Genomic DNA, 16,948 nt, shown 5'->3' with positions numbered 1-16,948 from the left:
CAAATTGTGAAATTTTTTGTTCTAGTTCTGTGAAAAATGCCAGTGGTAGTTTGATATGGATTGCATTGAATCTGTAGATTGCTTTGGGTAGTAGAGTCATTTTCACAGTGTTGATTCTTCCAAGCCAAGAACATGGTATATCTCTCCATCTATTTGTATCATCTTTAATTTCTTTCATCAGTGTCTTATAATTTTCTGCATACAGGTCTTTTGTCTCCTTAGGTAGGTTTATTCCTAGATACTTTATTTTTTTTGTTGCAATGGTAAATGGGAGTGTTTTCTTAATTTCACTTTAAGATATTTCATCATTAGTGTATAGGAATGCCAGAGATTTCTGGCACACAGATTTTTAAAAGATGGATGTGTTTAGACGGCTTCAATTAGAAACATTAAGAAAAAGGTAACTAGGGGCTTCCCTGGTGGTGCAGTGGTTAAGAATCCACCTGCCAATGCAGGGGACACAGGTTTGAGTCCTGGTCCAGGAAGACCCCACATGCTGCAGAGCAGCTAAGGCTGTGCGCCACAACTACTGAGCCTGTGCTCTAGAGCCTGTGAGCTACAACTACTGAGACTGCATGCTACAACTGCTGAAGCCTGTGCACCTAAAGCCCATGCTCTGCAATAAGAGAAGCCACTGTGATAAGAGGCCTGTGCACTGCAACGAAGAGTAGCGCCTGCTCACTGCAGCTAGAGAAAGCCTGTGCCCAGCAATGAAGACCCAACACAGCCAAAAATAAAAAAAGAAATAAAAAGGTAACTAACTAGGTCAAGCTCTGAAGATTTTGAAAGAAGTCTTACTTGCTGCTGCTGTAAAGGAGCAAAACAAAAGTAAAAACCAGTGCTTAGGAGTTCAGTGTATTCACCTATTTAAAGCTGGTGAACTGAGGAGGTTTAGTGAGGAGTAAAAGCTCTAGTTGTTAACAACTCTGGAGCTTGGATTTACAGAAGAGAAAATTTGGGGTTAGAACTGACAGTTTTTTACTCTCTTGCTCTTTATCTTTCAGTGAGACTAAAATCATCCTTTCTTTGGTACCAAAATCACCACTCTTGTAGTAATTGTGAAGTCCCAGATCAAACATTTGGATCTTCTTACTCTGGAAGTATCTTTTTTTTCTTTTGGACATCAAAGGCAGATCAGCTAGAACACTATCATCAAGATGATGAAATTGAGAGGATAAGGGTAGGGTCAAAAGGAGCCCAGAGGTTGCTTGTATCTGTTCAAAGCGTTTAAAAAACCCACAACAAAACCCTCATCTCAGAAACATCCTGAATACTCAAAGTTTAGGTGCTAAAATATTAAAAGATTAACATGAGTCATTTAATGGTTCATTTAATGGTTTTAAGTTCTCTTATTATTGGACCAGACTAGATGGAAGAAGGTAAAAATTTCAATTGCTTTACTAGTCTGCTAAAAGTATCTTTTAAGCACAGGGTATGTATATGAATTTTGTAGACTTTTGCATTTCCACAATTTTAGCAAATTCCAGTCTATGTCTCTGACACTTTTTTTATAGATTTGTCCTACTTTTTTGTGCATTTTTATGCATAGCCTTTAAAAACATACTCGAAATAGAGCTCCTAATTAATATACAACATGAGTTTCTTCACATACTTTCATCTTAACCCAATTTCCCTTTAGAGCCCTTGACCATGAGCTGAGGGCAAAGGTTATTGAAACTTTTTGAGATATTGTTTCCTGATACTTTTCTCATTAATTTTTCTATTTTAGAATACTGTGTGGCAATTCTCATGATACAGCCAAACCTAACTGACCTATTCTCTAACAAACAGGATCTGGTGAGTACATAGATCTTTGATCTAAATCAGTGTTTCCCAGCTGTGGCACTGTGATATTTAGTGGCCTCCCAGGGGTAGAAGGGGTTTTAACAGCACCTCTTCCTTAGTTTCTGACACCAAAAATATCTCCAGACATTTTCAAATGTTCCCTGGGGAACACAACTGCCCCTGATGGGAACCAATGATGTCCTATTATTATTTTAGGAGCAAACTGCCCATACATTCTGTGATGATGGACATATTTTATGACTGAGGAACAGAATTCTTACTTTATTTAAATCCTACATACAGTGTGAGGACAAATTGAGGTGGGGTTGGATACCTTGTTAAAAAAATTGGGGCTATTTATATTTTTAGTTTCTTCCTACTTTTAAATGTTTGGAAACTTTTAAATGTAGGACTTTTTAGGTTCATTCTGTCTAGGCATTCATTAAATTATAAGGTGACATTAGAAACTTTCAAAACACATAGTTACCATAACTCAAAATCTAAGAAAGGCTAAAATGGTGATATTTATTAAATATCTCCTTGAAAGAAAGGAATTAACCAAAGCAGGATTGAAAAACATTTATTGAAACAAAATCAAATTCTTTGTATTATCTACAAGCCAACACTGAACTTACTTTATTCAAGAATGAACACAATGTACAAAAAAAGTATGCTTATATTATAAAAATATGTCAATTTTATCTCCTGGGTGCTGAGCAGAAGTCATTTTAAACAAAATCAAGGTAAACTTGCTCTCTATAATAGAACTGCTATAATTTAATAACAAAAGTGAAAGCTAATACATACTCACAAAGTATCTTTAAAGGCCCACTGATAATGCTGCATTGGAAATGCTGAACCCAGTCACCACAGTTCACTTTCCAAACTATGCTCACTGGCACCACACCACTTCAGGCCTACATCACGGGAAAGCACCTCTTTTTTACAGAATGCATGTCATTAGTTAACAGTTGTTAGCATGTATTTCAGCAGAGTATTAACAGTCAATCATATTTAGTTAGCTTCAATTTTCACACATTGTTATGGGGAGCAAATGACCTCCCAAGATTTACAAACCCACTTATCCAGGTGGGGACCTGCTAACTCCCTAAAAAAATCTGTGTCTTAGTATCTTAAAATTGTTGGTAATTTTCTTATTTCTTGAATAATTAGTGGTGCTTTGCACACAGTGTGGCTGCTTGTGCCTGTCACGTCAGTGGCAGCTGCAGAACAGTTAGAGGCTGAAGAGTGCAGCCTTTGGCTTACCATGGAGACATGCTCCAGTGCCCACTAGAGTATTGGTCCTTGGGGAAAAGGGACCATGCCTTCCAATTGTCAAACTCAGAATAGAAGTAGACTACATAGCATCCAGCGCTGACAAGGCCAAAAAAAAAGCCCTTAAAGAGCTTGCACACTGAAGTGCCCTGTTGCTGGCTGAACAGAATGACAGTGGTACTCAGTCAGGCAAACTCCAGAATGCAGTATCAACTCAATTAATGACATCAGATGAATTCAAGTTCAGAAGTTATTAAACTGCAAAATGCCTATTTTGACTGCTAAGCATAAATGTTTTTCCTTGACAGAGTCTCTGGGACTGACACCTATGAAGACTCAAAACTGCCGAAATATAAGGACTGAGTATTCTAGTGCCTGCTGTACTGGGTAAATTAAATCCAAAAGAACTGGGGGAAGATTCCTTATAGCTTTCTAAGTCAGTTTTCAGTTAAGCCTCATTTCCTACATGAACTGTTATTCCTACCAAATGTAACTTACATAGGGCTGAACTGGACATAATTTAAACATTTTCATGAAAAAACAAACCACTAATTGGCTTAGCACTACACCCTTATGGGGAAGGAGAAGCATTTACAGAAATACAATTTGTGAAGAATAAACGTATTTTGGAACCTGAGCCAAAGGTTTCTCACCAATACCTTAATAAGTCACCATGCAGGTGGTTTTCACAGGCAACAACACAGCCAGGTCAACTGTTGCTCTGGGCAACCTCCACTGTGCCAAAATATGTGGAAGATGGAGAGGCCAATGACTGAAATCCGCAGTTAGGAATACAGGCCAAAAGCTCAACAAACTGCTACTGGAAGCAACTGGATACCATAATATTAGACAAGTGAAAACAGAATAAGCACACATGAACAGCTTACTAAGATCATGATGCTCAGAGTCAGACCCAATGAAGGTATTACCACACACACACACAGAGATACATAACCATACCTGTTTACAATCCCAGGCCCTTGCTCTCAAATAAATATATTGAACATTTACAACAGAATGAATGCCTTATGAATGCGAGCTTTTATTATAACTCTAAATAAAAGTCATACTTCTAAAATAAACTACAAATTGCCTTTTTTTGTGAAACTGATGTGACTTGGTGCCACAGCTAACCTTTCTCTCATAGCAGCAGTATCATCAGCCCGTGGCAGCAAGGAAATGTTCATTTCTGGCATCCCATGGGCTCCCATACAAGCAACTTCATAAAGCAAGCAGATACTACTCTGCTGAAGTTTCAAATGAATAGAAATGATCATTGTGCTTATGGGTCTCATACCTTCCAAAATATACATAAATGGTGACAAATTAAAATAGCAGTTCTTTGCTTACCAATAAAATCATAAGGCAGAGGGGTTGGAGGTGGAAAGAGAAATTGTTAAAAATGCGGGAAAAAATGCAAAACAACAGTGCTAGCATTCACAAAAAAGATCATGCTAAAATCAGATCCATATTCATAAAAATCAATCATTAAGCCACAATCCAAAGAACTCAGTCCATGAGTCCAAAGGCATGCATGCCAGCTGAAGGAAATGCAGGATTCTTCTGACAATAGTTTCTTCAGAGCAGAATAGTAACGTGTCACCGGAGTAATCACAACAGGGTGAACAAGACGCCATCACACTTTTTTGCAATTGAAAAGGAAAGAAAAGCGATCACAATAAACAACAGTGGAAACAAAACAAATTCAGTGACCTATAAAACCAAAGAATAATGCAAATGATCTTTACCCTTTAGGGGTTCATGCCTCTTGTCTTTTTAATTTGAAAACGTTATAATGAAAGATTTATCCATAATGGTATTAAATATAAAATTACTTCACTACACATGGGATTTCGTGCAGTAGCAATACTCAGTAACTTCACTCATGTTTAAAGGACACATAAGAGACATTTTGCCACTACAATCTCAGTCAAAGCCTCTCCCAAAACAAGATGTCTTAAAGCATTTAAAGTTTCTCATAAGGAAAACCACCTGAAACTAATTCAAAATGCAGTAACTGCCTAAGGTCATCACTTGGCCACCTAAAGTATTTTTACCTTTTCTAGTAAGTTCACAATTTTTTAAAGATAAGAACAAGATATTTATTTTTTAACCCCAAGATTGAACTAAGGCTGTCTATGTCATCAGCTGTTAGTGGCCATGTATGATCTGAACTTCCAGCCTGTGCTCTCAGGTACTCACTGGAGGAGGGGTCCGGGGCTATCCTGCCTTCGTGTCCACAAGCTGCATCTGCACATTGGCAGCCATGCCACCCCCGTAGCCTCCCTTGGACTGCATCTGGTTCTGAATGGAGCTAACCTGCAACAAGACAAGAACAGAACCGGTCAGGAACTAGGCCCACTGCAAGTAAGCAATTCTTGCCTAATATTTTAGCTGGGCTGCTTTTCCCAAAAGGGTACCTTTTATAGACTTAAACTTGTTCTCATTATAAGGTGAAATGCTGAAGCTAGTGACTGAAGCATTTTTTTTTTTTTGCCACAACTCTCTCCCCACCCATCCCCCCAACTCCTGCAACTTTCTCCACTTGGCAATTACCCAAAAAAAGTTTTGTAATTCACAAGGCACTTGGCTACATTTCAAAAGCAGTTAAAAGGATAAACTCAACTTTGTTCCTCAACCACCTTAATTTACAAACACCTCACATAATATCACCTCAATTACCTGGATTAGAACCAGATTCAAAAATAAATATGAATGAAACTGAACCAAAGATAAACTTTAAAAGTCCATGTGGGACTTCCTGGTGGCACAGTGGTTAAGAATCCACCTGCCAGTACAGGGGACACAGGTTCGAGCCCTGGTCCGGGAAGATCCCACATGCCACGGAGCAACTAAGCCTGTGTGCCACAACTACTGAGCCTGAGCTCTACAGCCTGTGAGCCACAACTGCTGAGCCTGCGTGCCACAACTACTGGAGCCCACATGCCTAGAGCCCATGCTCTGCAACAAGAGAAGCCACTGCAATGAGAAGCCTGCACACTGCAATGAAGAGTAGCCCCTGCCCGCCACAACTAGAGAAAGCCCGCGTGCAGCAACGAAGACCCAATGCAGCCAAAAATACATAAATGAATAAGTTTTTTTGAAAAGTCCATGTGGTAAAATTTACATACTTAATACAGTCATAGTATAGTCTGATAGTGAAAAGAAATATAAGAATCCAAAGACTTGGAATATTCAAAGCAAGCTTAGCCAGAGGCCACACCCCAGGAGACAAGTTTGCATATTTAAAGACTGTGAGTAGTACACCCTTTTCTCATATGAGCCCAGGGTGGAATCATCATTCTCTTCAGCTTTTATCACGTGGTTAGAGCCCCTGAACTTTGACTCATCCTCTGCCTAAGCCTGCAAACAACATCTCCTTAACAGCCCTCAGAGAACAGGCTGGTCTCAGGTTTACAGGATGGCTTCAAAATATGACATCATGTAACCCTCACAACAATGCCAGGAGGAAGCAGTAGAGAGTGAACCTGTGAAACTCTAGGCATCCTGTCCTCGACCCTGATAAAGGCAGAACTCCAGGGCTGTGCACTCATTTTCTCTACCTGCAACCTTGCTGAGTGGCCCCAGGAGCGCCATATGCCCTTCAGGACTTCATTAATCAACCTTCTAAAAAAAAAAAAAAAAACACCATAATTTTATATGTACCAATGAAGTTTCCTCAGAATAGGACATAAAACTGGTGCAGTTAAAAGCAAGCAACTGCCGAACAACCAGCAAGAGAGAAACACAGATCCACCTGTCAGCAAACAGGGTGCCTAAAGTCATACTGAGCTCACAGCCACCTATAAACACACCCCTTGACACAGCCCTGCCCACCAAAGGGATAAGACCCAGCTCCACCCACCAGCAGGAAGGCACCAGTCCCTCCCACCAGGAAACCTCCAGAAGCCTGAGGACCACTCTCACCCACCAGAGGGCAGACACCAGAAGCAAGAGGAGCTATGATCCCCCAGCCTGCATAAAGGAGTCCACAAAGAAGGTGAGACAAAATGAGATGGCAGAGAAATATGTTTCAGACGAAGGAACAAGATAAAAACCCACAAGAACAACTAAATGAAGAGGAAATAGGCAACCTACCTGAAAAAGAATTTAAAGTAATGATAGTAAAGATGATACAAACTCTTGGGAAAAGAATGGAGGCACAGATTGAGAAGTTACAAGAAATGTTTAACAGAGCTAGAAGATGTAATGAACAAATAAAGATGAACAATACAATAACTGCAATGAAAAATACACTAGAAGGAATCAACAGCAGAATGACTGAGGGAGAAAAATAAGTGAGCTGGAAGACAGAATGTTGGAAATCACTGCCACGTAACAGAACAAAGAAAAAAGAATGAAAAGAAATGAGGACAGTCTCAGAGACCTCTGGGAAACATTAAAACACACCAACATTTGCATTATAAGGGTGCAAGAAGAGAGAAAGGGGCAAAGATAATATCTGAAGAGATTATAGCTGAAAACTTCCCTAACATGAGAAAGGAAACACTCAAGTCTAGGAAGCGCAGAGTCCCATAAAAGATGACCCCAAGGAGGACCGCACAAACACGCATATTAATCAAACTGATAAAAATTAAAGACAAAAAAATTTTAAAAGCACCAAGGGAAAACAACAAATAACATACAAGGGAACCCCCCCCCATAAGGTTATCAGGTGATTTTTCAGTATAAACTCTGCAAGCCAGAAGGAAGTAGCACAATATATTTAAAGTGATGAAAGGGAAAAACCTACAACCAAGAGTACTCTATGCAGCAAGGCTCTCATTTAGATTTGATGGAGAAATCAAAAGCTTTACAGGGGCCTCCCTGGTGGCACGGTTGTTAAGAATCTGCCTGCCAATGCAGGGGTTCGATCCCACATGCCACAGAGCGACTAGGCCTGTGTGCCACAACTACTGAAGCCCACATGCCTAGAACCCGTGCTCCACAACAAGAGAAGCCACTGCAACAAGAAGCCCGCACACTGCAACCAAGAGTAGCCCCTGCTTGCCGCAACTAGAGAAAGCCTGCGCGTGGCAACGAAGACCCAACACAGCCAAAGAAAAAAAAAAAGGCTTTACACACAAGCAAAAGCTAAGAGAATTTAGCACCACCAAACCAGCATTACAACAAATCTGAAAGGAACATCTCTAGGTGGAAAAGAAGAGGCCACAACTAGACTCGAGAAAGTACGAATGGGGAAGTTCACTGGCAGAAGCAAACATAAAGTAAAGGTAGGAAATCTTCCACACACAAATAGAATATCAAAACCAGCAATCATGAGAAGAGGAGAGTACAGATGCAGGATATTGGAAATGCATTTGAAATGAAGATATCAACAACTTAAAACAATCTTGTACATACACAGACTACTATAGCAAAACCTCATGGGAACCACAAACCAAAAATCTAGAATAGCTACACACACAAAAAAAGAAAAAAGCAATCCAAACACATCACTAAAGATAAGACATCAAGGGACTTCCCTGGTGGACCAGTGGTTAAGACTCTGCACTTCCATTGCAGGGGCCACAAGTTCAATCCCTGGTCTGGGAACTAAGATCCTGCATGTTGCTCAGCATGCCCCCCCGCCAAAAAAAGAGACAGAAAGAAAAAAAAATAGGCAACAAATCACAAGAGAATAAAAGAGGAAGGGAAGAAAAATGACCTTAAGAAACAAATCCAAAACAAAAAATAGCAAGTACGTACATATCAATAATTACCTTAATGTTAATGGATTAAATGCTCCAACCAAAAGACACAGACTGGCTGAAACAAAAACAGGACCCATATATATATATGCTGTCCTCAAGAGACACACTTCACATCTAGGGACATATGCAGACTAAAAGTGAGAGGATGGAAAAAGGTATTCCATACAAATGGAAATCAAAAGAAAACTGGAGTAGCAATACTCATATCAGACAAAATAAACTTTAAAGACTGTTACAAGACAAAGAAGGACATTACATAATGGTCAAGGGATCAATCCAAGAAAATGTAACGATTATAAATATATATACACCCAACATAGGAGCACCTCAATACATATGGAAAATGCTAACAGCTATAAAAGAGGAAATCAACAGTAGCACAACAATAGTGGGGAACTTTAACACCTCACTTACACCAATGGACAGATCATCCAGACAGAAAATTAATATGGAAACAAAAGCTTTAAATGACAGAATAGGCCAGATAGATTTCATTGATATTTACAGAAGATTCCATCCAAAAACAGCAGATATACCTTCTTCTCAAAGGCACACAGAGCATTCTCTAAGATAGATCACATCTTGAGTCACAAATCAAGCCTTGGTAAATTTCAGAAAATTGAAATCATACCAAGCATCATTTCTGACCACAGCGCTATGGGATTAGAAACTACAGGGAAAAAACTGTTAAAAAAAAAAAAAAAAACCCACAAGCACATGGAGGCTAAACAATGGTACTAAACAACCAATGGATCACTGAAAAGAATCAAAGAAGACATCAAAAAATACCTCGAGACAAATGACAATGAAAACATGATGGTCCAAAGTTTTGGGGGTGCAGCAAAAGCAGTTCCAAGAGGAAAGTTTATAGCAGTACAATCGTACCTCAGGAAGCAAGAAAATTCTCAAACAACCTAAACTTACACCTAAAACAACTAGAGAAAGAACAACAAACAAAACGCAAGGTTAGTAGAAGGAAAGAAATCATAAAGATCAGAGCAGAAATAAATGAAACAGAGAGGAAGAAAACAATAGCAAAGATCAATAAAACTAAAAGCTGGTTCTTTGGAAAGATAAACAAAATTAATAAACCTTTAGCCAGACTCACCAAGAAAAAAGGGAGAGAACTCAAATCAATAAAATTAGAAATGAAAAAGGAGAGTTACAGCAGACACCACAGAAATACAAAGGATCATAAGTTGACTACAAACAACTATATGCCGATAAAATGGACAAGCTAGAAGAAATGGACAAACTCTTACAAAGGTACAATCTTCCAAGACTGAACCAGGAAGAAACAAAATATGAACAGATCAATCACAAGTACTGAAATTGAAACAGTGATTTAAAAACTTCCAACAAGCAAAAGTCCAGGACCAGATGGCTTCACAGGTGAATGCTATCAAACATTTAGAGAAGAGTTAACACCTACCCTCCTGAAACGCTTCCAAAAACTTACAGAGAAAAGGACACTCCCAAGCTCATTCTATGAGGCCAACATTACCCTGATACTGAAACTAGACAAAGGCACCACACACAAAAAAGAAAATTACAGGCCAGTATCACCAATGAACGGAGACGCAAAAATACTCAAAGTACTAGCAAACTGAATCCAACAATATATTAAAAGGATCGTACACTATGATCAAGTGGGATTTATCCCAGGGATGCAAGAATTCTTCAATATCTTCAAATCAATCAGTGTGCTACACCACAGTAATAAACTGAAGAATGAAAACCATGGGATCATCTCAATAGATACACAAAAAGCTTCTGAGAAAATTCAACACCGATTTATGATAAAAGCTCTTCAGCAAGTGGAAATAGAGGGAACCTACCTCAACATAATAGAGGCCATATATGACACACCCACAGCTAACATCATTCTCAATGGTGAAAACCTGAAAGCATTCCCTCTAAGATTAGGAACAAGATAAAATAAGATAAAATAAATCTTTTAATAAAATAAAAAAGAATGAAATAATGCCATTCACAGCAACATGGATGGACCTAGAGATTATCATACTAAGTGAAGTAAGACAAAGACAGATATCATATGCTATCACTCATGTGGAATCTAATTTTTAAAAAAGAAACAAATGAACTTATTTACAAAACAGAAACAGACTTACAGATATCGAAAACAAACATGGTTACCAAAGGGGAAACATGGTAGGGGAGGGATAAATCAGTAGTTTGGGATGAACACACATACTACTATATATAAGACAGATAACCAAAAAGGACCTAATATATAGCCCAGGGAACTCTACTCAATATTGTGATAACCTATATGAGACAAAAATCTAAAAACAGAATGAATACATGTGTATGTATATCTGCCGTACACCTGAAACTAATACCACATTGTAAATCAACTATGTTCCAACAACAACAAAAGAATCCAAAGACTCGGACTGTAATCCAAACTTCTTTATTAATATTGTAACTCTGGGTGAACTATTTATCCTCTGTGCATATCAGGCTTCTTATCTGTAAAATGATTAAAGATGATAACCTTTCCTAACCACATTACAGGGCTACTTTCTAGTAGACTGTGAGATATATAAATGCTCGGGTATGTTCTCTTTTTTCCTGGCCGTGATGCAGCACGGCATGCGGAATCTTAGTTCACAGATCAGGGATCGAACCTGTGACCCCTGCAGTGGAAGTGCGGGGTGTTAACCACTGGACCACCAGGGAAGTCCCGCTGGGATGTTTTCTTACTTTGCCAAAACAAAGTCACAAAGTTACCTGCGAACTGTGAAGAGTTCTTAGTGTATCCTATCTTAGTTCATAGCAATTAGAAGCATTTTGGAAGCAGAGAACGAGCGAATCAAGCTAGACTGCTAGAAAAAGGGGCAACAGGAAGGTTTGGGATATGACGGCCTAACAGTCAAGGGTGAGAGCACTGGCAGTCTGGTCTAATGCACAGAAACAGCTCAAAGGGCCCTTCACATTTCTAGGACCCTGGGAGGTGAGAGGGGGTGGGAGCACCATCCATTCATTAATCTACTTTTCAAATACTTAATCACAGAAAACATGATGTATAGATACAAGGTATCTTTTCATTGATGATCCCCAGTCAGTTTGTCTAAAGAAAGTAATAAGACTGGTCTAAGTTACTTTTGGAGTAAGACAGGTTTAAATATATTCTAATTGAAGAGAATAGCAAAATATAAAATGCATGGCTTATTTAGGTCCAATATGGTTAAAGTGAGAACATGTGATTGGCTCTTAAATGCATAAATTTTTACTCATTTACTGAAAAATTCACATATGTGGAACTAACTCCAATGATATCACATAATGATGTACTGTAATTACCTATATTCACATTACTCAAATGACTACTTTAGGTAAGAATATAAAAAAAAAAAAAAGGAGGGACTTCCCTGGTGGTGCAGTGGTTAAGAATCCACCTGCCAATGCAGGTGTGCTCCGCAACAAGAAGCCACCCCAGTGAGAAGCCTGTGCACCACAAGGAAGAGTAGCCCCCACTCGCCACAAGTAGAGAAAGTCCACGCGCAGCAACGAAGACCCAACACAGCCAAAAGTAAATAAATAAATTTAAAATTTTTAAATAAATAAATAAATAAAACTAAATCTATAGGTCTATTTAAGTAAACTTGCTCAGTCTGCAAAGCTTATGGCCATAGGCTATCGGTCCATTTTCTGCTCCTCTGTGGTAACACTGTTTTGTGGCACAAACTTGATTTTACCCCGGTACCAAATAATTTCCCACCTAACACGACAAGCTAGGTTTTATAGGTATCTTAAGCCTATTTACAACCACATCTTTATATTTTTACATGGTACTTTCATAAGGCCATGCAAATTCTAAGAAAAAAAAAATCTGTTTTTCTTCCAAAAGTCAATTCTTCAATTTCAAACAAAAGGACTTGGACTTTCTAGTAAGTAACCCTCAGCAATGAGATGACATGTATTATTGTGACTGTGCATATGCATTATTTTAACACAATAAAGTTATATTATTAAAAGAGTCATAGAAACCTTTTCTAGCAATAAGTTAGTATGAAAAGTAGTCTTGGGAAGAACAGTATATTTAGGGGAAAAAAGAAACCAGTCATCTGACCATTCAATAATCCAGCATGGCCTGCCTCTTTCATATGCATCGAGCCATGTTCCTATTACTGTTGCTCAATTCTCAGAATAGATGAACTTAAGAGAAACTATTTCTTTGTAGAGACAACAAACTAATATGTAATATAGGCAATGAGTACAAACAGCCTTTGGAAGACAGGTTTGGTTCTGAAGAGACAGAACACCTCATAAGAAATCTACTTCAGTAACCGGAGGAGGCTGTCTGGAGACTGCAAGGCAGAACCTCTACAACAGCTGAGGGCCCATCTTGATGCTGCAGCTCAGTCAGCCCTGCAGGGGACAGTCCTCAAACTCTACCTAACTTGATGGCAAGCAAGAGTCATGTACATCAATGACAGGCTTTTCATACAGACAAAATACTAGATAGGAATCTTGAAGGAAATTCTGAAATGTGCATAAATGAGATTTTAAAAGTTAACTAAGTACTATGAACTAAGAACTTAATTTGTCCTATACAGCTAAATATTTTGTTTGTTTTTGTTTTTGTTTTTTGCGGTACGCAGGCCTCTCACTGTTGTGGCCTCTCCCATTGCAGAGCAGAGCACAGGCTCCGACACGCAGTCTCAGTGGCCATGGCTCACGGGCCCAGCCGCTCCACGGCATGTGGGATCTTCCCAGACCGGGGCATGAACCCGTGTCCCCTGCATCGGCAGGCGGACTCTCAACCACTGTGCCACCAGGGAAGCCCTATACAGTTAAATTTTTAAGAACAGAAGTGGGGAAGAAGACGTGTTGATGAGAAAGAAATTAAAATTCATCAGATAGAATAAATTTGAAACCATTCATTCTATTTATATATGCCACAATGACCTTAATACTAACAAAAGTCATAGGGTCCCATTTGGTCTCTTCACTCCACATTAATCCAGGAAACGAAGCTACTGAATTGTATTTTAACAGCAATCTGACACCTCTTACATTTCCACAAAAGCAGTTCAGTGTACTTTTCCTTCAGATTTAAAACAAACAAGCTGTTTCCTTTCCAGGAAGCTACAAATGTCATCCCTTTGCTTACCTAGTAACTGTAGTGACAAACTTGTTTGCTGTATCCAGGATACTCATCTACCTACTTTATAAGTCTCTGTTCTTTTGTTAAGTCTTTTGTTAATGCTGTCCAGTAAGTGAGCATTCAATGCAGCATAATTTTGTGTTTATAAAAGCCTTATTGACTTTCTGGTTCTGAACACTTGAGGGATCATTTAGACAACTCAGTGTACTTTAGATTTGGGGGATAACATAGTGGCAGAGCCCTGATAAAAACCCTCTACTGGTTTCTATTATACTGCTCTCTATTTTCCCTTAGATGAAAATTAAGGAGTAAGAGTTCAGCTAAGTAAATTTAAAGTGTGTTCTGAAATTCACCGAAACCTCTATAAAAGACAGCAAATATATACAAATTCTGATCCTCTGCTAAGTGCGTGAGAACTTATGTTACAGTAATAAATAAATAACAAGCATTCTAATATCAGGTAAAGCCTAATATTTTATAAGGGAAATGCAATAAATACATCTGTAAAAGGCAACTAACTGAACTTAAGAGATTAAATATTACTAAAAAGCTGACCTCCAAGTCGCTTTGGTGGCAGGGGGCATGAGAATCCATGGGATAGTACTTTACTTTCTGAATTCAAATCCTTTAAAAGTTTTAAAGTATTTATTCGGAAGAAAGGTAGCTACAAAGAGTTTAGTACAAATAGAAAAACAGATGACTTGGCAAACTATGTTAAGAGATTAATTTTTCGTTGTTCATTTTCTTCTCTTTGATGCTCAAATTAAGTATGTATGTTCAATGTCTATAATACACTGGGCACAGTGCCGTCATTAAGAATGTATGTACCTGTTACACAGGTACACATGACTATGCCTGGAGGCCCCAACCTGTATGTTCCACCCACATACTTACAGAATTCATCCCACTGAACAGGTCTCCTGACCCCACGTGAGCCGTGTGCACAAAGTTTGTGGGCTCTCCAATCATACTTCGGTCAATCCGCCGGCGCCTTTTCTAAAATATAAGGAATAACGTGTTGAGAAAATGATCTTGTTAACAAAAACTTATTCTGGTAGATTTATATACTATGCACAAATGACTTCCTATAATAATATTTTTGCCCAGGACACAAAAATACCTAAATCTTGGTATCACCACAATCACCTCTTATGATGAGATCCCCCAGAGAAATATATGCACAAAAAAATGATTGGTAGGGACATCCCTGGTGGCACAGTGGTTAAGAATCCGCCTGCCAATGCAGGGGACACGGGTTCGTGCCCTGGTCCGGGAAGATCCCACATGCCGCGGAGCAACTAAGCCCGTGCGCCACAACTACTGAGCCTGCGCTCTAGAGCCCGCGTGCCACAACTACTGAAGCCCGCGTGCCCAGAGCCCGCGCTCCGCAACAAGAGAAGCCACGGCAATGAGAAACCTGCGCACCGCAACAAAGAGTATGCCCCGCTCACCGCAACTAGAGAAGGCCCGCGTGCAGCAACGAAGACCCAACACAGCCAAATAAATAATTTTTTAAAAAATGATTGGTAAAGTAAAATAACAGGTTATTATTTAGAACTTAAAATAGATTATTTGGTCTGACTTTGGCCATCCACATATTTGTATGATAACCATTTAAGTTTTATTCTTTTAAAAAGTGAGACAAATGTAAAATTATCATCTGTAATCATTCTTAGCAAAGAAGACAGTATGACTTAAGTGCAGCATTCCGATTTTAAACAAAACATTCTAGCTCGCATCATTAACAGACTGATGCTATTTTGATGGTTGTTACTGAGATTATACCCAACTACCCTTCACCTGGAAGGAATCTGTCAGCTATCTGTGCAGGGGAGGTTTGGCTCTAGCCCATTCACTGATCTCTGGCCTATTCTGGCCGCAAACGAAACCCTGTCCAAGCAGCCACCCAGGCTGCAGCTGACTGCCTCTTCCTCATTTCTGACGCTCACTTCCCAGCAGCTTCCCAGGAACTTCAGCCACAGGCTGCAATCCGTGTTCTACCAATGTGCCCTCTGCCTCACTAGACACTTCCTTCCCTACCCTGCTGCTGTGTTAAACTGACCATCCGAGATTCTTCCACAGAAGAAGGTTATCATCAGACCCGAGTGTTCCATGGCTCCTTAGATACTGTGATCAACTGAGAGGGGCCAAGGGCACAGCTGGCTTACTGTCCTAATACCATCTCTGCGTATCCCCATTTTCTTCCCTTTCAACAGAATACTTTTCCTGAAAATGCCATCTGCATCAAAACTAAGGCAAGTTACAAAGTTGTTGGATTAGGTTAGGTTGCCTCTGAACATAGTATTTTATGTCTCCATCTACTGAAATATTGCTATGCTCCTGATAAATCCTAAAAACTTATCCAGACAGACACAGGTGACAGCTCCTCAGGATTAGAACATGATTTTCTACAAAGCCACAAAAGTGGAGAGTTCATACATTAATTTTAGAAGCTAGTATATATTGTTTTACTGCCCTCTAGCTTTTATTGCCACAGATTAGAAACCCAAAAGAAGCCTGTTGTTTTCCCTTGAAGTATTTATGTTCATCCTCAGAGTTGAACAGTGACTCTGGACTATCTCCAAGTTTGTTGGTTTTCCCTTCCAGTGTTCTGTATGGCATGTGGAGGTCCCTCTCTATCTGAACACGGGTTTTACTATAGCTTAGTAAAGTTTTCTTGTATTATTTCTTTGATATTGCTCCTTGTGTTCTTTTTTTGCTATTTCCAGAGCTTCTGTTATGTGGACATCTGAATGTGTCTTTGTGTGTCTAAGGGGGATGGGGGGGAGGAGAACGGAGGGAGGGAGAGCGTGTGTGTGTCTGTGTGTATGCATATGTGTGTGTGTATAATCTTCCTAGTTTCTTCCATTATTTGTTTCCTCTTTATAGTTTCACTGTATTAGAAAATAATGCCACTTGATCCTCTTTAGGAATCCACAACTGTTTTCGTACAGTCCAGAGAGGAAATATTTAAAGCCTGCAGGCCATAGAGTCTCTGTCAAAGCTCTGGCTCCACTCTGTCATCAGTGTGTAAGCAGCC

At 39.3% G+C, this 16,948-nt stretch overlaps 1 protein-coding gene across 2 annotated transcripts in view; it reads right to left on the bottom strand.

Annotated features, from left to right (window-relative positions):
* Positions 1-2,407: 2,407 nt before the first annotated feature.
* The window catches only part of CDC42SE2 (CDC42 small effector 2), a 121,447-nt gene continuing 106,906 nt past the window's right edge, over positions 2,408-16,948 (bottom strand). For both annotated transcript variants that reach the window (XM_024116169.3, XM_028493204.2), the window contains exons 4-6: positions 14,803-14,904; positions 5,263-5,379; positions 2,408-4,701 (exon numbers count right to left, since the gene is read on the bottom strand). In XM_024116169.3, coding sequence (XP_023971937.1) covers positions 5,281-5,379; positions 14,803-14,904 — 201 coding nt within the window. In that variant the 3' untranslated portion in view covers positions 2,408-4,701; positions 5,263-5,280. The remainder of the gene's footprint in view (positions 4,702-5,262; positions 5,380-14,802; positions 14,905-16,948) is intronic.

Source organism: Physeter macrocephalus, chromosome 8 (assembly GCF_002837175.3).
Source record: "Physeter macrocephalus isolate SW-GA chromosome 8, ASM283717v5, whole genome shotgun sequence".
Lineage (NCBI taxonomy): Eukaryota > Metazoa > Chordata > Mammalia > Artiodactyla > Physeteridae > Physeter > Physeter macrocephalus.
The sequence above is the reverse complement of the archived record's forward strand: the minus strand, read 5'-3'. Positions and strand labels throughout refer to the sequence as shown.